Below are 21,782 nucleotides of genomic sequence, written 5' to 3' on the forward strand. Positions count from 1 at the left end.
TCCGAGCTGTCGGCGGGACACCAAGGCCGCTGTCGTGGGGCAGTGGGACCCGTGGGCTAGGTGGCCTCAAAGGCCCGGATGGGATGGGTTTCCCAGGGAAGGAGGCACCGGGACCACACGCTCAGTGACATCAGGTGACAAGGCAGGAGACAGGGGCTGGAAGGGTGGGCAGAGTGAGCGAGCAGAGATGAAGAACCGGGGCGTGGTCAGCACGTGGGGCGCGGCGGGGGCGGGGCAGGCAGGACGGAGGCGGGTCGGGATGGGTGACCTGGCAGAGCACGGGTGTGACGAGGCCTGCGGAGGCCTGAGCTCAAGCCACCATTCGTGGAGGGGGTGTCACCACGGGCCAGCGTCCAGGGTCGGGGGGTGGGTGGCAGAAGTCCCAGCACGGGCCATGTGGAAAGGCTGGGGATTGGGGGCGGATGGGGCGGCTGGCACCGCGGGTGAGAGCCTGGGGCAACGGGCAGGGGGTTCTGAGGGCGCAGGAGGCGCACTGAGCATGTGAAGACCGAGACCGTGACTGTGCGCAGACTGCTGTGGGCCCAGCGGCGCCCTCAGGGGTCCAGGCCTGGGGGCATGGCTGGCCATACAGGAGCTGGGGGCTTTGTGGGGGCTGGAGGGCAGACGGGGTCCCTGGGCCCTGACCCCGTGTGATGGGGATCCTTTCAGGAAGAGGGGATCGGGACACGCGGCGGGACAGCCCCGTGAGGGCAAGGGAAGAGCACAGCCATCCACACACGAGAAGAGAGGCCTGGGGTCGGGGCCCCGCCCTGCTGCACCTGCATCCTGGACATCGGCCTCCGGGACCGCGGGACAGAGAGCATCTGAATTGAGTCACCCGGTCCGTGGTCCTGCCTCACGCTGCCCCGGGACCCTGCCGTGGGGAGCTGTCACTCAGGGAAGACGGCGCTCAGGGGCTCCGTCCTCTCTCCAGTGCAGGCCTGGGGCCACTGTGAGATCAGAGGGGGCTCTGCAGCTGTTCCAGGACCCCAGGCTTCTGCTCCCTGAGGACCTCAGGTCCCCGGCAGGCAGGGGAGGGGCCGGAAGCCCGGGAGGAAGGCTGGGGGTTCCAGGGGCCAGGCTGGACACACAGCAGCGAGAGCTCAGGGTCGGGGCCTCACCTGTCCGCGAGGCACGTGCCTCGGAGGGGGAGGGTGGCTCCTGTCTCAGCCCCCTGGGCGAGATACGGGGGTGAGGCGGTGAGGGGTCAGGGTGCCCAAGGTGCTCCGGGGGCCCGGGTGGGCTGGTCAGGAAGCCCAGGCACGAGCAGGGAGAGCCTGGGTGGGACACAGCTCCGGACGCGGATGCCCCGGGCTGGAGGCACAGGGAGAGCCAAGCGAATGTGTCCGGGGCGGCAGAGTGAGCGCGCTGAGCTCGCCCGGGCTGCGGTGCGCGGGGTGTCTTTCACACGGTGCAGGGTCCTGGGGCCCGGTCCCTCCACGGGCACCACAGACGCTGGGCGGGTTTGCTGTGGGGTCCCCCTCCTCCATCACGGTGAGCTGGGTCCCGGAGTCGGGGTGTGAGGAGCGTGAGGAGGAGGCCCCCTGGGCTGCCTGGGGACGGGTGGGGACAGGATGTCTGAAAGGGAGCCGGGGCAGACACGTTGGGGATGCCCAGCAGAGGAGGTGTTCTCTTCTCCCATTTTACAGATGGGGAAGGAGAAACTAGGTCCGGAGCCGGGGCCCGTGAGGACGGAAGGGACAGCCGAGCAGAGGGGAGGGGTGCGGTCACTTGTGGGAAGGGTGGCAGGCCTTGGGTTGTGCTCTGCAGCCTCTGATTTGGAGGATGAGGGCTGAGGTCACTGATGTGTGAGAGGGTCCTGGGGGGGCCTGCTGGGGCAGAGGTAGGGGTCGGCATGGGCGTGGACTGGTACCCATCTGTCCCTGGAGTTGCCAGAAATCCCCTCCGGAGCAAGGGGGTGGGTGCAGGGCAGGAGGGCCCCCTCCCCAAGGCTGGGGTCCCAGGTGACCGTGGGTGGGCACGGGGGGCGGGCAGAAGCTGTCTGGAGGGTCTTCCCATGGGCTGGGCTTCCTCCAAGGATGAAGGCTTTGAGTCCAGCAAGGACGCTGGTGATCTGGGTGGTTGGGAGATGGGGAGCTGTGGGGGACCCTAGTGGATGTCAGAGGGCCTCAGGCAGCCAGGGAAGCGAGGAAGCGAGTGCACTCTGGAGGCCAGTTTGGACAGTGGACACCGAAACTCCTGTGTCCCCCACAAGGGCCTACCTCCCCTCCAGTGATGGCTGTCCAGCCCTTGGGGCTGAGGGCTCATGGAAGCCTTCGTGGAGGAGATGAATTGGAGGGTGGGGTGGAGGCGGCCGCGGGACAGCCCAGAGATGTTTCTAGGCTGGGGGCTGAGGTGGGTGTGGCATCTGTGAGGCTGGGGTGAGCCTCCGGAGCCCCCCCAACCCGGCCAGCCAATGATGAGATGCTCCCGTCTCCGATTTTATAGTGGGGGAGACTGAGGCCCAGCGGCCCGTCTGGAGGAGTCAGGGAAACGGAAACAGGACAGTGGGGGCCAGGGAGGCCCCATGAGGGGCAAAGGCAGGTCAGGGCCCAGACAGAGCTGGTGCTCAGGGACCAAGGAAAGGGTAGTTTGCAGGGGTGAGGCAGGCCGGGGAGAGGGCTGGGCCGCGGTGGGCGGACGCTCACTCACAGAGGGACTCTGGCTCCAGGGCCCCCCTCAGGCTTCCCCTGGGCCAGCAGGGGTGGAGGTGAAGAGGGCTGGGAAACCCCTCCAAGTCCGGTCGTATCCGGAAAGCTCCTGCACCACGCCCATCCCAGGCCCCCCGCTCCCAGGTGGCACGGCCCCCCTGCCCTGTCTCCTGGGCCCGCCCCCACTCACCCCCTCAACCTCCGCCTCGTCCAGGGAGGGGTGCCTGGCGCTGTGGTCCTGGCCCCAGGGCTTGCCCGACATGGCCACATCCCTCGTGACCTGTTTTCACGTTTGCTCAAGAACTTCATCGTTTCACTGGGCAAAGAGCAGTCCCACGTCGGAGAAGCTACTTCGAACTTATGGAAGAGTTTCAGGAAGAAGGCGACGAGGGGCACCCGGGGGCTCTGCGGGCGGCGCAGCTGCCTTCAGCTCAGGTCCCGGGGTGGAGCCCCGCATCGGGGTCCCTGCCCTGCGGGGAGCCTGCCTCGCCGTCTCCCACGCCCCCTGCTTGTGCTCCCTCTCTCGCCGTCAAACAGGTAAATAAAATATTGTAAGAAGGAGAACACAGAGGAGACTCGCACATCCCCGACCATCCACCCCGGCTCCTCGGGGCCCGGGCGCCGTGCGACCTGCTTCCTGGAGACGGGGCGTGGGTGTCCTGCCTGCCCAAGGCGCAGACCCGGACGCAGTCCGTTCTGCACGGAACTCCACTTCTGTTGCCCCTGCCACACAGCGTCCTTGTCACCCGCTGCCTCTCTTCTGTCACTGCCCCCCCCCGCCCGCTGGCCCAGGGCTCAGCCCCTCCTCCACGAGGCTCTCCATGAAGGTGTCGTCGGGGACCAAGGCCTGGGCGCTGGGGTGCTCTGCGCCTCTTGGCCTTGTGGCCTGGAGACAGGGAAATGGCTGTGGGCGGGAACCTGCCCCCCCGGGGCACCCCTCCCCCGACACCTGCACACACACCCAGCTCACCCACCCGCGCCCTCCTGTCCTTGACCTCCAGCACGTGGATTCCAGACTGCACCCTCCCCCGCCACACCCCAGCTGCGGTCCCCCCGGGGCTGTGTGTCCGCCCCGACCTCCAGCATCACCCACTGTGCAGGCCCGTCCCCTGCACCGAGGCTGCCCTCCTCCGCCCTTCGGGGTCCTCCCTGGGCAGCGCGTGGCTGGGGACTCCGGGAGTGGCGTCCTCCTTCCGCCCCCGCCTGCCCACTGTCTGGGCATCACTCACTTCCGAGGACGCCCAGACCCCCATCTCCAGCCTGGGCCCCCGCACCCAGCAAGCCCACAGCCCAGAGCCAGCCCCCACCTGCTCTGACCCCCTTCTCTGGAGGCCCCCAGCCTGGTCCTCCTCAGCATGGCCTGGGCATCCCGTCTGCCCTGTCCACCAAGTCCTCTCATACACCTCCCCTCTGCCACGGCCCTCCATGTTTCCTCTCCCACTCCAGCGCCGCAAAGATGGTTCCAGAATGCAGAGCCCTCCCCACCCACGTGCTGGGGGCTGGGCCACAGGCTTGGCAGAAATCCCAAAAGGCTATGGGTCTGCAGGCCCTTCTGCCTGGGGTGCACCAGGACGGCCGGGCAGGCGGGGGAGAGGCATGGGGCGCCGACATGGGGGCCGGGTGCGGAGCTGGACTCGGTGTTTGCTCCAGGGTCTGGTCTGTTCCCTCATCCACTCACTCATGGGGTCATTAGAGAGTGTGATAAACACCCACAAATCCGCTTCCCCGTCTGAGAATTGCAACATCCCCCAAACCTACAGGCTTCCCCTCCGGACGCTCCTGCTCAGGTCCCCCGGGGGGAATCACTACCCAGAATTCTGTGTTTGACATTTCCTTGACTTAAACAAAAAACAAAAACTCATTTGCCCACACAGTGAGTCTTCTCAAACCCAGTGAGCGGAGCCTTGTGGGAGCCAGGTCCCCGGCGCCCCTGCCTCCCTCTCCTGGTGGACACGGGCCCTGGACAGCTGCCCAGGTCACTCTGTTAGGTCCGTGGTAGGGCACTGCCTCTCTCGCCCTATCCAGCCAAAACCTGCTCCGTGAACCAGGCCGGAACACCCCTGGGTCCTCTCCACCCTGCCGACAGGCGCAGGGGCCCAAGGGTTGATTAGGCAGGGCCCCAGGCTGCAGGCTCTCTGAGGAGGGGCTGTCAGGTCGCCCCTGGAAGGACGGACCCAGACCGTGGGGCTGCAGCAGGGCCCCGGAGCTGAACTCAGGCGAGGCCGCAGGGCAGGCCAACGTGGTCCCTTGAGGTAGCCCGAGGTCAAGGACATAACCCTTCCCCCGTGTCTGGCTGCTGGCACGTCCAGAGGGCAAGGGCATGGTGGCAGCCTGTCCTTCCTGGGCACCCCTCCGATGACCTGAGTGGAGGGACCTTGGGGGGGGTCATCTTTCATTCCCTGCAGAGGATGTGAGACAGTGTGACCTTGCTGGGATGGTCCTCCTCGGGGCCTGTCTGGGGCATCATTCCTGGATGTGTGAGGAGGCCCGTGGTCTTGGGGAGGGGCAGAAGGCAAGACAAGCCTCCCCCTGGGCCTGCTGTGGGGCTGGGCTGGCCTGACATCAGTTCCCAGGCCTGAGCGTGGACTGCAGCTTGGGTGTGTCCCTACTCCGTGGGCAGAAGCCACCCTGGGAGCTTCTGACCCAGGGCTGCGCCCATGTGTCCCCCGCGGGAAGAACGGGAGCTGCCCACCTTGCACGGGGAGGACCCGCCTGCGCGGCCCCCGGCCTGGAATCACGCCCAATGGACAGGATCCCTGGGCCCTGCAGGTTCCCCCAGAGGACCACGCAGGGGACAGATGCTCTGCTCTCCAGAATCCTGGCTCACACAGGACTCAGGCCACAGGGTAGGGCGTGTCCAGGGCAAGCCTTGGGGAACCCCAGGGGCTGACGGGTCACCACTGACCACAACGCACAGCTCTAGGGTGCAGGCTGGGTGGCTGCCAGCGCCTGGCCACCAGCACCACCCCGAAGACCCGGCAGCCCTTCGCGCCCCCCCCCCGCCGCCCCCGCGGGCAACGAGGCCGGGCAGGACCAGACCAGACCAGTCACGGGGATTGGAATCCTTTATTGACCCCTGAGACGGGCTGTGTCCTCCTCGTCCCCTCCGCGGGCAGCGCCAGGCCGGGCGCGGGGGCGGCGGGCGGCCTAGGACTCGGTCTCGAACATCTTCTTGCGGCCCTCCATGCCCGACTTCTCCTCGATGTTCTTCCGCCAGTCGCCCACGTCGCGCAGGTCCCGCTCCTGGGGAGGGGGCGGTGGGAGCTGAGCCGGCGGCAGAGCCCGCAGCCCCGTCTGTCTCCCCTGGGAGGCGGGTGCTGGGCAGCCCTGCGGGGCGCAGGGCCTGCGCGTACCTTCTCCGTGTCCTCCTTCTTGACCTGCTTCAGGTTGGCCCGCAGGTCCATGCACACCTTGTGCTTGGAGCCCAGCAGCGCCTTGAGCATGGCGTCGGCCGACATGCGCACCCTCCTCAGCGGAGGCCTCTTGAACTTGCCTCTCAGGTCGAACAGCTTCTGGTTCATGTCCTCCAGCTGCGAGGCGCGGGCACGGCAGAGTGGGAGCCAGCGGCGGCCAGGGCCCCCTACCCCCGCGGGCTGGAGCGCCCCTCGCCAGGGCCCCCTACCCCCGCGGGCTGGAGCGCCCCCCCGCCCCAGCCCGGCCCGGCCCCGCCCCTCGCCCGCTCACCTCCTTGGTGCTCTTCTGGACCCTCACTTCCATGTCATACTTCTCCTCCTCCGCAGCGTCGATCTTGGCGTGCAGCTGTTTGCAGAGCTCCTGGGGGAGGGGGCAGCCGGTGGGAGGGGGGCAGTGGTTCACCTCCACCTGCCCTAACCACCTTCTGCACCGACGGGGAAACCGAGGCAGCAGGCGGGAGTGCTGCCGGGGTGGGGTACCTGCACTTCGGACATGGAGCTGGGGAGGTGCAGGGGGGGGCAGTGCTCGGACAGGTAGTTCTGCTTCTCTGACTCCCGGCGACCCTCCTCCTTCTCCAGCTCCGTGGCCGCAATCTGGAGCATGACACTCTGCGGGGGGCAGGGGCGCAGGGGGCAGACCAGTGAGGGACGGTGGGGGCCCAGCCCCGCACACACCCCAGGACCCAGGATGGCCCTCTCGGGGGACAGCACCTACCTTCAGGTGCTGTCTCCGGGCCGTGATGGCCCTGTTGCGTTTCTGAAGGGTGGGAGGGAGGAAGCAGAGTCAGGGCCCGTCTGGGTCCCCAGCACCCCCACATCCCTCCGCACTTGTCTCCCGGGGGGGCCGGTGGGACCCGTCTAGGAGGCAGCTGGACCTGGGGCTCCTGAGGCCTGCTCGGGGGCCCCGGGCCCAGAACACCTGTGCCCACGTGGCAGGTGAGGTCCGAAGGCTCGGGGTTGGGGGTGGAGAAGGTTGATGCCTCCGGAGCAGCGGGAGAGGCAAGGGAACCCAGCAGGGCCGGGGGGGGGGGGGTGCAGTGGAAAAGGAGAAGCGATTCTGAAAACCAGCCACGGCCTCACTTCCCCTCCCCTGGGAGGCCTGAGACCACTTCCTCTGTCTCTGCATGGCTAGGTGATGGGTGGGGCGCGTTCAGGGGGCGGGCTGGTCAGCTTCCCTTAAGCTTCGACCTCTGACCTGCCCCAGGTAGGGGGTCCCATCCGCTCTGTGTTTCATGCCCTCCCCCGGCACCCCAAGCAGGTACTCACCTCCTCACTGTCCCAGGGAGGGGGCGAGAGTGGGGGGAAGAGAAGAGAGAAGTTAGGGACATGGATGGGGCCGTGGGATGGGGTCGCTGCTAGTGAAGGTGGCCAGAGGGGGCTGGGGGAGCTTCAGGTGGGGGAGGGCAGCAGGGGCCCTGGGTTTGGGGCTGACTTACTCCCCCATCCTGATGTCCTGTGCTTAGAGCCTGTGGGAGAGAAAAGGTCTGGGCATGAGGGCCACGGTCCCCATCCCTCCGTGGACACCCGCTGCCCACGTGGGGGGGCCAGGCCTCACACCAACCCTGCCCCCTGTCGCCCTGCCCAGCTCTGGCCTCCTTGGAGGCGCTGTCTTGGGATTCCCAGGGTGAGAAGAGGAGAAAGTGTTCCCAAAATGTCCTGGGCGGGGCCCGGGCTGCTGCAGCTGTCCCTGGGCTGGTGGGGGGGGGGCGGGCCCTCGCAGGTGGCCACCAGAGCCACCCAGCTATTTTTAGTTCTGTTCCTTCGGCTCTGGGCCCAAGTGCATGCAAGAAACTGCTCCTGCCTGGGGCTGGGGTCCCTCGGCCCGTCAGATCCCCTCCTCCTGTCCCGCCCAGAAGTGAGGCCCCGTGATCCGGGGGCTGTCTGTGACCCCTGCACCCCCTGCCCCCTCCGGATGCATCTCTGCCTGGCTCCCAACTCCATGGAGCTCCCCCAGAGAGGCTGCTGGAGACCCCAACCCCCAGGACCCCCACCCTGGGAAGTTATCCTGCAAGCCAGCTCAAGAAGCGCGTGTCCTCGGCCTAAGCTGGCCGGGCTGGCCTCACCTAGCGTCTGGGCAGCAGCACTGGGAGCGAGGTCAGGCCAGCAGCGGCAAGCTGGGCTGGTGGGCCCAGGGGGAGGGGTATAAATGGCCTCCCCCAGGCTGGGCCCCTGCTCAGAAAGGGCATGGAGCCCTCCTCAGACCAATGGGGGCACAGGGGCCTCCCCACCTGCCCAGGCCGCCTGGCCCGGCCCAGCCGCGTGCTGTCGTCCAGTCCAAGAAGTCTTGGTGGGGGGGGTGGCGAGGTTGGGTTGCTCTATTTAGAGCTCGGTGACAAGTTCGAGAAGCCTCCCTTGTTCCTACAAGGAACTGCTGGTCAGCTGTCTGTGGCCTGGCTGGGCCACCACAGGTCACAGGCTCAGGGTCAGCTGAGGGATCACTCAGGCCCTAAGCCAGGGCGCGCGCCTCAGTTTCCCCTCCGCTTCCCCTGGGGGGCAGGCTTCCTGGGCCCGGAGCAGCTCCCCTGCAGCTCCCACGGGGCTTTGAGCTGGGCCAGGGGTCCCCGGCATGAGCTGGCCACGTCCCTTCCTTCCTCCAAGCTGGCTCCAGCTTGGGGGCAAGGCCTGGACCCCCAAATGTGGCCCACAGCCATGGCCAGGGCCTTCTGGGTGGGGGTTGCCCTTCCCCGGCTGCGAGCCTGTCCTCCCCCCCCCCCCCCCCCCCGCCAGGAACAGGAGGGAGGGCGGGTGCTGGCCGTGCAGCCGCCGGAACGCCCGGCCCTGGGGTGGTTCCTGGCTCCCTCGGAACCTGTCCTTCAACCCCAGGATGGCGGCACCACCCGCCTGGGAACCTCTCCCTGACCCGCGGGGCCTGGGGCCCGCCTGGCTGCCTGGGCAGGCCCGGACTGCTGCCCTTCTCACCCCGGCCGGGCCTGCGCCCCCCACCCAGGCCCCCCACCCAGCAGAGACATCCGGAGGACCATGACTTGGAATCCTCTGAGCTGGGGGCGCGTGGCCCCAGCCCCGCCGGCCTCACGGGCCGTGGGGAGGGTCAGGGGGAGCTAAAGCCGTCCAGATGTGTGGGGATTAGAGCTGCATTCCTGGCCAGGGCTGAGCCCCCAAGGCCCGCGGCTTCTGAAGACATCTACCGCCCCCTGCCGTCTGGATGGGGAGGCCCGTGGCAGCGGCCGTCGGAAAGTGGGGGGGCCCTGTGGGCGGCTAAAGCGGTCCCTTGGGTTGGGGTCCTTTCCCTCAGCCGTGACCACCCCCAACTGCCTCCTGATTTCCCCTTGTGTCCCCATGGGGCCGGCTGCAGCCTCCCTCCCAGACCCTGCAGCCCCACTGCCAGCGAGGGCTGCCTTCCTCTTTGCACCTTCCCTGCCGGCCCCAGAGGGGAGCCCGTCACCCCACCGAGGGGTCAGGCACGGGTCAGAGGCCTCAGGGCCCCAGGACCCTGGAAGGAGTCCTCTCCGGCAGCAGTGCTGGAGGAGCCCCTGGCCCCACAGTGTCTGTGGGCTCAGAAAGGACACTCGGCCACGGCAAGAACAGGGATTTATTACGGTGTCCCCCGGGGAAGCCAGGACAGCACCCCCACCTCAGTCCCGGGAGCCAGGCAAGGTCAGATGCAGGCGGGGCTTCAGGCCCAGAGCACGGTCCACCTCCCTGGCCGGACGCAGGGGGTGCCACTGGGCGATGGGCCGCCGGGCGTGGGCCAGCATGTCTGCCCAGTGCTGCAGGGGCTGACCAGAGGCCCGGGCACCAAGCAGCACCTTGCCCACCGGCTCAGCCCGAAACTGTGGGCCCCGGGCCCAGACAGCCAGCACCAGGTCCACGCTCTGGGCGGAGGCCCGCCGAGGTGCATGGGGGAAGAGAAAGTCAGCAGTCGGATTGGCCCCAAGGGCCCCCCCCACCCTTCCTCCAGGCAGCCCACCTGGATCTGGCTGAAGGGCACAAGGAATGTGAAGGCCTCATTGAAGTAGGGGGAGGCGGTGCCCTTGCGGGCCGACGTCTTTCTCTTCCGCCACTTTCGCTGGTTCAGCATGAGCTGGACCTTCACATAGGGGTCTGGGCAGGAAAGGGATCCGAGGTGTCCCAGGTCTGAGGGCCGAGCCCAGGGCCCCCTCTCCGCGCAGAAGGGCACGCACGGCTCTCACCTGCCAGGCCCGGGCTCAGACCTCGCGCCTCCAGCACAACTACGGTCATCCGACCCGAGCTGGGGACGTAGCGGAGCGAGAGACACAGCTCTCCCGACGGCTCAGGCTACGGGCGGTGAGAGGGGACCTCAGTCTCGCCGAGGCAGCCAGGGCAGGGACAGGCTGGAGCCCCGCAGCGCGTGGCCTCACCTCCGCGGCGCCCGGCGGGCCCAGCTGGTACCACTGCTCCAGGACGTGCTGCAGGTCGACGGCGCCCAGCGGCAGGCTGAGCTCCCCCAGCGGCTCGGGGGCAGAGAAGCGCTTGGAGCCCAGCACCTGCACCCGCAGCGTGGCCCCAGCCAGCTCTTCCTGCGGTATCTGTGGACACGGGTGTGAGCCGGGCACCCCTCCCCCAGCCCGCGCCCCCCCTCGCCCCCCCAGCCCCGACGCACGTGGAAGCAGCAGGTCTCCTGAAACGCGGGGCAGAGTGTGCCGCGGTGCACCCTCGTCTCATGGCTGTGCCCTGCCTGGGTGGAGAGGCTGACGCGGGCGTAGGGGTCCGCCGTGCCACCCGGCCCACAGGCCCTCAGGTCCGCGGCCTGCTTGAGGCCCACCTTGATCTGCGAGTCGAGGGGACTCAGCCTGGGCCCCTCCCTGGTCAGCCCTGCACCCAGCACCAGCCTGACACCCAAGCCCTCCCTGAACCTTCGGGGCCTGCCCGGGGCTGCACACCTCCTGCCTTGAGAAGTCATACTCCAGGGAGAGCTGCAGGCGCCCCCAGTGCTGGGCGTCCTCCGGGGCAGTCTCTGAGGTATCCACATCCGGTTGCACCTGGAGAAAGTAGGAACAGGCGACAGGTGCTGCTGGGACGCCCAGGCCAGGCCACGCAAGGGCTCATACCCTCAGCGCATACCCCATCTGTGAGATGGGGCTTAGTGGACTGGTCTCCTCCAGAGCCACCTCGAGCACCACTGCCTTTCCCCGGACCTTCCCGTGGCTCCCTGTGGCCCGGGACCAACCTCTGGGGCTGGCGTTCAGGGCCTCCAGGCCTTAGTCCCACCTGTCTCCCTAATACCGTGGCTCGCCACTTCTACTACCAGGGGCGGGGGTGGGGGACCCTCCCTGCCTCTGCTCCTACGGAGACCAGACCATCGCTGGGGCCTGAGCCTGCCCTGAAGCTGGGCCTTGAGCTGCTCTCGGGATGGCCCAGCCCAGAGCAGGGCTGCAGGAGCGCGGGTGTCCTCACCAGGTGGGAGCTGGTGGTCCCTTGAGGACTGCCCAGGCCCACAGCCTCCCTGTCCCTGGGCTTCTTCCTGTGGCCACGGCGGCAGCAGCAGCAGACAGCACAGAGGAGGCAGGAGACCATGAGGACGCCGGCAGCCACAGCAATGACAATGATTGCCCAGCGGGGCCCTGGGCGGGGGGGGGTGTGTGGGAATGGAGCGGAGATGCCCCCCCAGGCAGCACCTGACCCCGCCAGGCCCACCGTCCCCATGCACCTCTGGGGAATCCCACAACTCACAAGGGAGCCTGGCGATGAGATCCGGAATGAGCCCGGGTATAGCCGTGGTGCCGGCCGGGGCCGGGGTGCTGTGGGGGCCCAGGGGGTGCCCCATCTTCCCTCCCTGCTGGCTGGGAGCAGACAGCAGGGGTGGCTGGCTCACCTCTGGGGCTGGCCCCTCAGGCCCTGGCCCACTGCCGCACTGCCCAGCAGCAGCGAGCCTGGGGTCTGCCTGGGCAAGGGCTCTGAGTAGAGCCAAGGGGAGGGAGGCACTGGGCTCTGGCCAAAGTGCCAGCTTGGCTGCCACAGGCCCAGCCTCCTGGCCACCTCCCCAGCCCCCAGCCCCCAGCCCCAGCCGAGGAGGCCAGGTGTCCTCCTGACAGAGCCCCCTCCTCCAGGAAAGCCCATTCTTTCCGGGGCTCCCTCCCTTGGGCCCTGGTCCCTGCCTGGGGGCTGTTGTCGGGGTCCTGACTCATCCCTGGCCCTGACCTCAGGCCCACTCTGGTTTTTTGGTCACACAGGTGGACCGACCCAGCCTTGGAGTGCTCAGGGAGCAAGGAGATGGGGACTCTGGGGGGCCAGGGCTCTGCTGGGGTCACGGGGGCACATGGGGGAGGAGTGGGGGTCGGCGGCCGGGGAGAGCTAGTCCAAGCAAGCCTGGGCTGGAGGTGCGTTCCCGGCATGGGCTGGGTGCCAGCGGCGCCTGGGGAGCAGGGAGAGGTGGGGGCAGGCAGGGACAGGGTGAAGCTGGGAGCGGCCAGAACATTCCTTGCAAACTGACTCAGCAGCCACTGCCCAGACCTGCCCACCTGCCGACCTGCCACCCTTCTTGCCGGTGGGGGGGAGGGGGCGCGGCGCAGCCTACCTGCCGGGGGCCCGGGGCAGGAGCACACCTGGCCAGCCGGGGCTGGCTGCTCCCACCCACACCAGGGACCGGGGACGCAGAGTTGGGGGTGCTGGAGGCCACGATGGTGCCCACTGAGACCCCAGACCCACGGGCACCCCACCGGCTTAGCTCCTCCTGGCCTCCTCCAGCAGCCAAGGTCGGAGCCTGCCACCCCCCAACCCAGGGACCCGGACGTGGCCATGACACCCATGCACACAGCACCAACGCCCCCTCCCCAGCAGGTCGGGCAGGGGCCACCCTACTCCCAGCACCAACCTGAGCCTTCAGAGTTCAGTGGAGGGAGTTTTGGCCCTGAGAGTGCCCAGGCCCCAGGTGTCCCCCGTCCCAGGCCTGGCCGTGTCACCGGGAGGGCTGTGTGTGTTGTTCCCATGGGGTCTTGTACGGGTAGGGAGGAGGCAGCTGAGAAGAGGAGCCGACGGCCAGGGAGCCGCAGCGCCGAGAAGGGATGAGGAGGCGGGCCCCGCGCGGCAGGGAACCGTGCTCAGAGGGGCCCGGGCCTGGTTTAACGCCCGCCGTGGCTATGTTGAAATTCTAACCATTTTGAACCAAAGGCTGCGTGTTTTATGGGCCCCGCAAGTGACGGAGCTGATTCTGGTTCCTTTGGGGGAGCCTCTGCTGTGGGGTGCGGGTGCTCAGGGCGGCCCATAGGCCTCCCCCAGCCTCTGTCCTCTGAAGGATGCTGCAGGGGGCTCCGCTTCCCAGGGTGGCTGCCGGAGGGCCCCGGGGGGCGGCGGGCGGCCTGTGGGCTCGTGGGGGTCCCGCGGGGTCCTCGGAGCAGGACGCCGGAGGCCCAACCCAGAGCCCCCAGCTCCCCCATGGAACCGAGAGTCAGCAAGACTTTCTGGAATGCCAGAGCCCACGTGTCTTCTGGAATTAAAGTCGCTTCATGGGAGACGTTCATGGCTGAGAATTCCAGGAGCCACGTCAGCACGGAATGTGTGTGTGTGTGTGTGTGTGTGTGTGTGAGAGAGAGAGAGAGAGAGAGTGGACAGGTCGGTGGGGTGCCCGCGTGTGCGTGCCTCTGCCTGTGCCCGCGGCGGGGCAGCGTGGGCACGGACTCCAGGGGCCTGGCAGAATTCTCCGGCCACCCCAGGGAAGATGGACCCCTGGACCATGGGCCATGTCTGGAGCTGGCCCCTGAGGGTCCTGGGACGCGGGGGGTGCCGGTCACAGGCGCTTGGGGACCCCCAGGCCGGGGGAAGGGCACAGGGTCCCTCAGGACCTCCAGGTCCTCACGGAGGTGAAGGTTCGGGCAGACGCGCAGCCACCAGGTGGCGCCGCGGGCTCCGTGGGACCCAGACGGAGACTCGGGGAATCGGGGCGCCCTGGGCGGGGGTGCGGGGTGGGGGGAAGCCGCGGCGACTCGGGGGCCTGCCTGGCTGAGGGCTCTCCTGCACCAGCGCCTGGGGCCGCCTTCCCACCGCAGCTCCCCGGGTCGCCCTCTGCTCAGGCGCCGGAGGCCCCGCGGGGAGGTCCCTCTCCCGCCCAGAAAGGGAGCCGCAGGGCGTCCTTCCTGAATGGAATCCCGGCCCCAGACGCGGGACAGCGGGACAGGGACGCTCCCTCCTGCACGTGCAGACACAACCCCGTGGCTCCCTGGGGACCGCACGGCCTCCTGGCCGCCTCCCTGCATAGTCCCGGCTCTGCTCCCACGGCCCTTCCCTCCCATCCCCCGCCCACTCACCCTTCAAGGCCTGCGTGAGCCCCACCTCCTCCAGGAAGCCCTCCGGGTCACTCCCCGCCCTCCGACCTGACCTGCCTGGGGGTTGTGCTGGACCTAGCCTGCCTCATCGATGCAGGAGCAGAGGGGGCTCCGTGGTGGCCTGGAGCCTGGCACCCTTGAAAGCCAAGCCAGCCACCCCTTCCACCTTCAGTCTGACTGGAATTGTCTGTCCTGTGGGCCCTCCTCCTGGGGAAAAGGAAGCCCCCCCAGGTGCCGGATGGGGGGGCAGACCCCCAGGTGTGTCTCATTCTCACCTGCTTCCTGCTCTTCCTGTGGCTGGCCTGGCCTCCAGGCCTTTCTCTCTACCCCGGGGACGTGGGGACCGTGCTGGGTGCCGTGGCCAGGCCTCCAGGAAAGAGACCGTCGTCTTGGTGGGGGAGGGGGTGAGAGGCCGGGCTTCGGGGAGCCCCACCTCAGAGCCGGAACTGCTGGCCCTCAGGAACTGGGGAACTCCCTTGGGAGGAGGGTCCTCCCCGAGACCTGGGTGCCAGGCCACCCGCAGGGGTCCCTCCGGGGACGCTGGGCTCTCTTCCTCCCAGAGGCCCTGCGGGAGGGGGTGACGGCCTGTTTGGGCTGAATGTGAGGAGGGGCGGCTGCAGGGAGGTCAGGCTGGACGTGGCCTGGGAAGGTTCTGCACCCCGAGGGTGCCCCGAGTCATGGGGACTCTGGGTCTGGAGGAGCGCGGCTTTCTGGAGCTGCTGAAACCAGGCACCGGGAGCGCACGGTGTGGCCAGGACCGTAAAGCGCGTGCGGGACAGGGACCCGGCCGGGCGGCACCATCATCAGTGACTGTCTGAGCCTGCCTGGTCCCACCAGCGCCTGGGCTTCCAGACCTTCTGGAGGTCACTTTACCCCCACATCGGGCCCGCCCCATCCCCAGAGGTCTCGGCTCCTGTCGGGCCAGCGGGCCAGAAGTCCTGGCCCCCCTTGCCCTGTGCCCCTGGCTCCGGTTCTACCGGGGGGCCGTGAGCTCAGCCCCCTCACGGCTCAGGCCGGCTCAGCCAGTCGGGTCACCCCGGCTCCAACCCCTGCCTGCGCCCAGCCCCGAGTGGCCCTCCTAGGCCAGGGTGTCTCTCTGAACCAGTTCCTGCTGCAGTGGGGGGGGGGGGGGGACACGGAGTCGGTTAATGCTTAACAGGACAGCCGGTGGCACCGGGGCGGCAGGCCGGGCTGGCCGGGCAGGGCTTCCGGGAGGCTGCTGCGGGGACACAGCATGCGGGTCAGGCATCGCAGGGCTCTGAGGATGCGTCCCCTGTGCGGGGCTTGGCTCTTTCTCCAAGTCCTCCCCAGTGAGGGGGTTTGCCAGAAGCAGCTAGGCCCGCGGGGACCAGGAGCAGCCCCGGCTGTGCTCAGGGTGCTCGGGGGGCAGGCCGGGGCCCGTACTTTGGGGGGAGGACGCAGCGTGGGGGCCGCACGGGCTGTGGGGTCCTGGCGTGCAGCGAGCACATGGCCCCTGCGTGCGGCCCTCCCCAGCCCTACTGTAGGGTCTTTGTGCCTTTCTCAGGATACGGCGCCTCCTTGGCGAGACGGGCGTCTGAGGCTCCAGGGCGGGAAGGGGAAAACCAAACAGAGCTGGCAGCCCCCGGCCAGCCCCGCGGCCCCCGAGACGGCGGCTTGGCAGCCAGCGGCCACATGGAGGCCCTGGCGGGGCTCCTGGCCGGGGGAGCTTCCTTTGAGGTCGCCTGGGGAATGTTTGAGGTTGGAACTCACGGCAAACGCTGGCTCGGGGTAGCCAGGAGCCGCTGGCCCAGAACCGCGGGACGTGCCAGGACAGCACGTGCGCACCCTGCCCACGCTGACCCCGCGGCCGCCCCCCACTCCTCCGGGCCCCGGGGTGCTCGCCTCGGTGTGGCCCTGGCCAACGTGGGGTGCCCTGCGCCCGTTTGCTGGCTCTCCGCGGGCGTGTGTCCCAGAGCTGAGAGGCCGGCTGCCCATGCCTTCTTCATCGAGGGCGCCCGAACCCCACACCCGAGCCTCCGGGAGCCTGCAGCCCGCTCTGCCTCACGCGTCTGAACGCTGACGCCCCGGTGCTGGTTCCAGACCTCCATGTCTTCTCCCGGGAGTCCCCGTGCTGTCGGCAAGCCCGGTTCCCACACCGTGGCAGATCTCGGTCAGTTAGGTCCTGTCAGCGCGTGTCTTTCTCACTGTGTGGCTGCGTGTGGACCCGTGTCAGAAAACTGAGGTTCCTTGGGACACCTGGGTGGCTCACTTGGTCGGACGATGGCTTTCGGTCAGGACTCTCCGGCCTGCAGTCGCCAGGTGCCTGGACCCCTCGTTGGCCCCTTGGGTGCCTGGATCCCCCACTGACACGTCTCCCGTAGGCCGGAGCGCCAGGCCAGGCCCGGTGGCCTCATTCCTGTGGCTTGGACAGAGCCCTGGGTTCCATCCGCCCCAGCCTGTGCATGTCACCCTTGTTTCTGGGTACTTGTGCTGTTCCTCTGTGTGCTGGGCTGTCTGTCTGCCCTGCCGCCCAGGCGTCTGGGAGCTGGGCCCCCACCCGCCGAGCCTGGGGTCCTGAACCCCTTCAGCCTCAACAGGGGGTCCTGGCCCCATTACATGGAGTGCCCGGGCTCGGGAGCCCATTAGTCTGAGAACCTGGGTCCCACACCCAGTATGTGGGCCCTGAGCGCCCTCCGCTGGAGCATCCGGGTTCCTGTGTCCCCTCAGCCCCCCAAAAGCTGGACGGCCCACCCCACGTGCCTTAGCCTCCCCAGCTGGCCGCTTGTCGCCGTCCTCGTGGACTCTGTTCTTGTCGCTCGGGGGTCTGTTCCCGTTCCCTGCAGAGTCGGGGCGACTTCTCTGCCGTCCAAGCCCCACAGCCTTTCTGAGCTGGGTCAGGCTGGGGGGCGACAGACCTGGAATCCCACGAGTCCCGCATCCGGGCGCCTCGGGCTCCAGGCGCGCCACGGCGGGCTCACGGAGGCGGCTGCCTCTGGCTCTGTCAACCCCAGTCCGGGTCATCCGGGCATGTGGCAGCCGGCGGCCCCCTGAGTCTGTGTGGCTCTGGGGAGCTGCCCGTGTCGCAGCCTGCTTGTCCACACAGATGAGGGCCTGCCACCCTGAATCTCTGGGCCCCAGCTCCCGACTCTGAACATGGGCCTGGCCCTCTGTCCCCCAATCTCCCGATCCAGCTGCACTGTCGCCTGAAGGCCCAGGTCCTGGGCAGCCCGTACCCCACTCCTCTGAACCTCTCAGCAACGAGACTTCGACCGTCAACCTGACAGAGCTCTGCCATTTCCAGGGCCTTGGGGCCGTCACCCCCAGTTGGAGGTTGGCGGGGTGCTGGGCCACATGCTCCCTCCTGCGGCTCCCTGAACCCCAAAGTTATCAGGGTCTCAGGCAGCCTAGCCCCTCACCATCTGCCTCTCAATGTACGCCCACACCCTGGGGCTCAGACCCCATCTCCAGGCGTCTGGGGCCCGTCATGGGCGTCTGGCCTGCAGGGTCCCGTTCGGCCCCATCCCGTGCCGGGCTCCTGCGTGGCTCCGCGCAGAACCCCTGATGGTTCTGTGCCCCTTCCTTGGGGGTCTGAAGCCCCCACATCCTGGAGTATCTGAGGGTCCTGGCCCCCCATGACCATGCATGGCCGATGCCGGGACCCCATGGGTCCAGGAACGGGAGACTGACCCTTTGACCGTGGATACCTAGATGCTCACGGCGCTGTGGGCCGTCACACCCCGCTGCTGAGTGCCCGAATCCTGTGCACTCGTGACGCTGGGTGTCGGGGTGCTCTGCTCCCGTCCCTGCGGACCTGGGCAGCATGCACCCTCAGCGGCCTACACCCCACACCTCACGTAGGCTCGTGTCCCCGCGTCCCGGGCCCCACCACCAGGTCCAAGTTCCACCGCGTCTTTGGACGCCTGCGGCCCATTCATGGGTGTCCGTCCTGTGTGAGCCCATTCATCTTGTCCCGGCACGTCTGTGCCCTATTCATGCGTGGCTCTGGGCCCCCGCCCACCCATGTCTCAAAGACAGTCTGTGCTTTGTCGTGCCTGTTCCAAGAACAGCCGCGTGCAGCCGGCAGGCACATTCCGGGGTTTGGCCGAAGGCCAACGCAAACGCTGGTCTTGCTGGCACTGGCCGCCCGCGGGCCAGGGGCGGGGGGTGGCCGTGGGGAGGGGAGAGCGGGGACCCTCGGTTTGGGAGCGCGCGATCAAAGCCTTCCGTACATGGGGCATGTCCCGGACAGGCTGCCGGCAGGAGGGGCGGCATGAACGTTCCAGACCCCTCCACCGAGCCCGCCGTTTCCTGCCGGGAAGGGTGGGGGCAATCTGGCTGCCAGGCTTGTCCCCCTCTGCACGGGGCAGGGGCCCGGGGTCCCAGGCCAGGGCTGGGAGCCGAGGCTGCTCGGGCAGAGGTGGGAATCATCTCCGGAGGCCGCAGAACCCTGGCCGCCTGGTCAGCCACCTCCCCACCTCGGGGCTGTGGGGTCCCCGGGAAGATGGGCCCCTTGCTGCAGAGCCCCGTCCTCATTAGGCTGTCTCGGGGGGGGGGGGCTCGCTCTGCCTTCATTGTCTCCCTGTGCGTGTCAGGAGCAGGAAGGGAGTGTGCATGTGACTTCTTCTTGCCCAGAGGGTTCCCCGCTTCTCTGGGCTCCCCGTGTGAGCCAGGACGCAGACAGACCCCCTGGGGCCCTGTGTGGGAGAGACCGGGTCTGGGACGTGCAGGCTCCCTGGGGTCAGCAGGGGAGCCCACAGGCCTGTGTTCTCCGGGTGTGAGCCAGCTTTGTCTTGGCTTTCTGGTTCGGGTTTCCAGGGTTGGGGGAGTAGGGGCAGGAGGATGCTTTGTAGTCTCTGGGGCATCTCTGGGTGGACCCTTCTCTTGGGACCCCACGGGTCCAGGATGGAGTGTGCTGGCTCTCACCTGCCGTCCTCACCTGCCTCGCTCACTCTCTGTGGGTCCCAGCCCAGCTAGAAGCACAGAACCCCACTCTCAAGAATGTTCGGGGAGATGGCAGGGGGGCCCCGGGCCACGGGGACCCAAGCCTAGGGCAGTGCCGGCCGTGGTCTCTGGGAGGGCTTATGGACACGTTGACAGCAGGTGTACCCCTTTCTGGACCATCTCCTGGGGTTGTGGGCTGCTGGGACACCCCTGTGGGCTGGGTATAGTGACACTGACCTCCGCCCAGTGGTGGGGACACTGACCTCCAGTGGCTTGCACACCTTAGCACTTGTGGAAGCTCCGCCATGTGGACCGTGGCAAGCACTGTGACGCCTTGTTACAGACGCAGGGCATGAGCCGGGGACCCCAAGCCCCCACGGCCGCCCGAGTCCCCGCACAGCCCGTTCCAGACCTGGGGCGTCTGCTTCCCCGCCAGCAGCTCTCCCCACCCAGCCCTCACCCAGCTTTGGGCTGTCCGTGAGACGTGTCGGGGGCTCCCTGGCCTCCCTCCCAGCACGCGGCTGGCGTTCTGCAGGTGAGCGTGGGGAATGCTGCTTGGCCTAGGACCCTCCCCACGGGTCCCCCCTCCTGGGCCTCTCCGGGCCTGTCCGTTGCGCCCCCAGGGTAGCCGGAGTCCCCAGACTGCTGGTCTCCTCCGTGCGCCCTGGTCCATGAGGTCGGGCCAGGGCTTAGATGGCGCGGTGGCCCGGCAGGGCCAGATCAGTCAGGTTCCAAGCTCCCCCTGCTGTCCGCTGGCCGCTCCTGGAGGCGGCCTGACCTCCCGCTCCCGCCCGACCCTGTGCTGCCTCCCTGCCCGCCCAGCCTGACGACTCCGCCTGCCTCCCGGCCCTGGCCTGGCCGCCCTGGCAGGCGTGTGGGCGCCCCCTTCCGTACGCACGACTCTGGCTGGGCCCCTTCAGCACAGGCCGCGCCTGACCCTCTTCCCAGAGGCCCGTCCTGGGACCCTGAGCCTCCAAAACTCTTCATCCTAGGGAACGTCCCCGTAGAGGTGCCATTCAGGGACCCTCTTCCCGGATCACAGACCCCCTGGGGGCCTGGTCTGAACAGAAAGCTTTGACCGGAGCCTGCCTAAGCCTCCCTTCACCCTGAGACCTCTCCTGCCCCCCGACGAGCTCAGGGCCCGGCCGGCTGGGACCCCGGGAGAGTTGGGTCGCCGTGGAAAGAGGTTTGATTTCCTGATCTCAGGCCCTCCCTCCAGACTCCCAGCCCGAGGGCCACTTATGTCCTGGACACGGAGGCATCGCAGGCCAGGGCTGGAGTCCCTCTGCGGCTGGGAGGGAAGGAGGAAGGAGCGGGGAGGCGCGGGGATGCTCTCCGGGCCCAGACCTGCGGACCAGCCTGGATGGGCTCCCATCAGCTCACAGACGGAGGAGCGGCTTCTGGGGGTGCCGGCGGGGTCACGAGGCGGAGAGTGGCCCGGGGCAGAGGCCGTGAGGACGGTGGTGGGCCGACTGGGGCAGCCGGGCTGGGGAAGCCGTGAGGACCAGGGGAAGACACTCCGGGCCCCTTCCCTCAGGTATGAGGAGTCCCCTTGCGGCCAGCCGGGGGCCGCGGAGCCTGGGCACGGGGGAACTGCTGTTCACAGGCACATGCTCTCTCGAGGGAGCTGATGCTCGGAAGCCCGTGCCGGCCCCCAGGGCCCTTCTGCCTTCTCGCCGCCTCAGACGCACGCCCCTGCTCTGGGCGGCAGGAGTCCTGACCCCACAAAGGCCTCCAGCTCGGGCCCAGCGCGTTCCCCGGCTGCAGGTCACACACAGACGCCGGCTGCTGCCCCGGCCGTGAGCAGGCGGCCCTCCAGCCGGGCGCGATGGGAACCCAGCTGCCTGCTTTTCTCCAGCTGTTTCCACCCCTGCTTCGAGCCACGGGGCCTCAGCCGTGGGTCCCAGGCAGCGCACATGGTCTCCCGTGGCCAGCACCCAGCCCAGAGCCAGCCTCGCCCTGTGGGATGGGGAGAGGCCCCTCTGCCCCTCCGCCACCCCAGCCAGCCTCCGACCCCATCTTTCTCTGTCTGACCCCCCCCAGACCCTCATGCTCCTCCCATGTCTACCGGCCAAGAGCCGCCCCGGCCCTGGGCTGTGCTTCTCGCTCTGTGCCCGCCGCCCGGCCCCACCTCCGGACTCTGTGCCCGCCGCCCGGCCCCACCTCTGGACTCTGGCCTCCAGCAGCCCCTCGGGCCTCTTGCCCCCGGCCAGGGTCAAGAGACTGCTATGTTGACCCTGACCTTGGGGAAAGGAACTCCCGGGGTCCAACCAGGCCCACCCCACAGTGCAGCCCATCAACCTGGGGCCCAGGCCCACACGGCAGCCGATCGTGGCCCAGCCTGCCCATGGGCAGGGGACCCTGCTCTCGGAGAGGCCTGGCCTGCCCTGGATGGGGCCCAGAGGGCGGACGGGAGAGCAGGTGAAGGGGAGAAGGTGGGGCCGCAGGCCGGGGGGCCCGGAGGTGCCCAGCTAGAGGCAGCAGTGCAGACCCACAGGGCTGCGTCTGGCCATGGGAGCCCCCGACGGGTGCCTGGCTCCCCTCCCCACCTACCCCACTGCTCGTCCCTGTGCTGG

General features: G+C 68.5%; 1 protein-coding gene across 10 annotated transcripts; it reads right to left on the minus strand.

Moving 5' to 3' along the window:
- Window positions 1-5,698: 5,698 nt before the first annotated feature.
- Window positions 5,699-14,717, minus strand: TNNI2 (troponin I2, fast skeletal type). Of its 10 annotated transcripts, none has more exons than XM_082684066.1 (14): window positions 14,580-14,717; window positions 11,717-11,940; window positions 11,441-11,607; window positions 10,927-11,025; window positions 10,647-10,814; window positions 10,405-10,572; window positions 10,216-10,321; window positions 9,993-10,126; window positions 7,501-7,530; window positions 6,780-6,821; window positions 6,545-6,673; window positions 6,336-6,425; window positions 6,005-6,181; window positions 5,699-5,894 (listed from the first exon to the last, which is right to left on the minus strand). In XM_082684066.1, exons 2-14 carry the CDS (start codon window positions 11,808-11,810, stop codon window positions 5,799-5,801), a joined length of 1,500 nt encoding a protein of 499 aa, XP_082540192.1. In that variant the 5' UTR covers window positions 11,811-11,940; window positions 14,580-14,717; the 3' UTR covers window positions 5,699-5,798. The 10 variants fall into 10 exon arrangements, with proteins under 10 accessions (XP_082540192.1, XP_082540189.1, XP_082540191.1 ...); XM_082684063.1 differs by having other exon boundaries at window positions 11,717-11,826; window positions 14,580-14,664; XM_082684065.1 differs by lacking the exon at window positions 14,580-14,717 and adding an exon at window positions 14,287-14,554 and having other exon boundaries at window positions 11,717-11,826.
- Window positions 14,718-21,782: the final 7,065 nt, after the last annotated feature.

The sequence above is a fragment of the Mustela nivalis genome (assembly GCF_964662115.1).
Source record: "Mustela nivalis genome assembly, chromosome: 9".
NCBI classification, from domain to species: Eukaryota; Metazoa; Chordata; class Mammalia; order Carnivora; family Mustelidae; genus Mustela; species Mustela nivalis.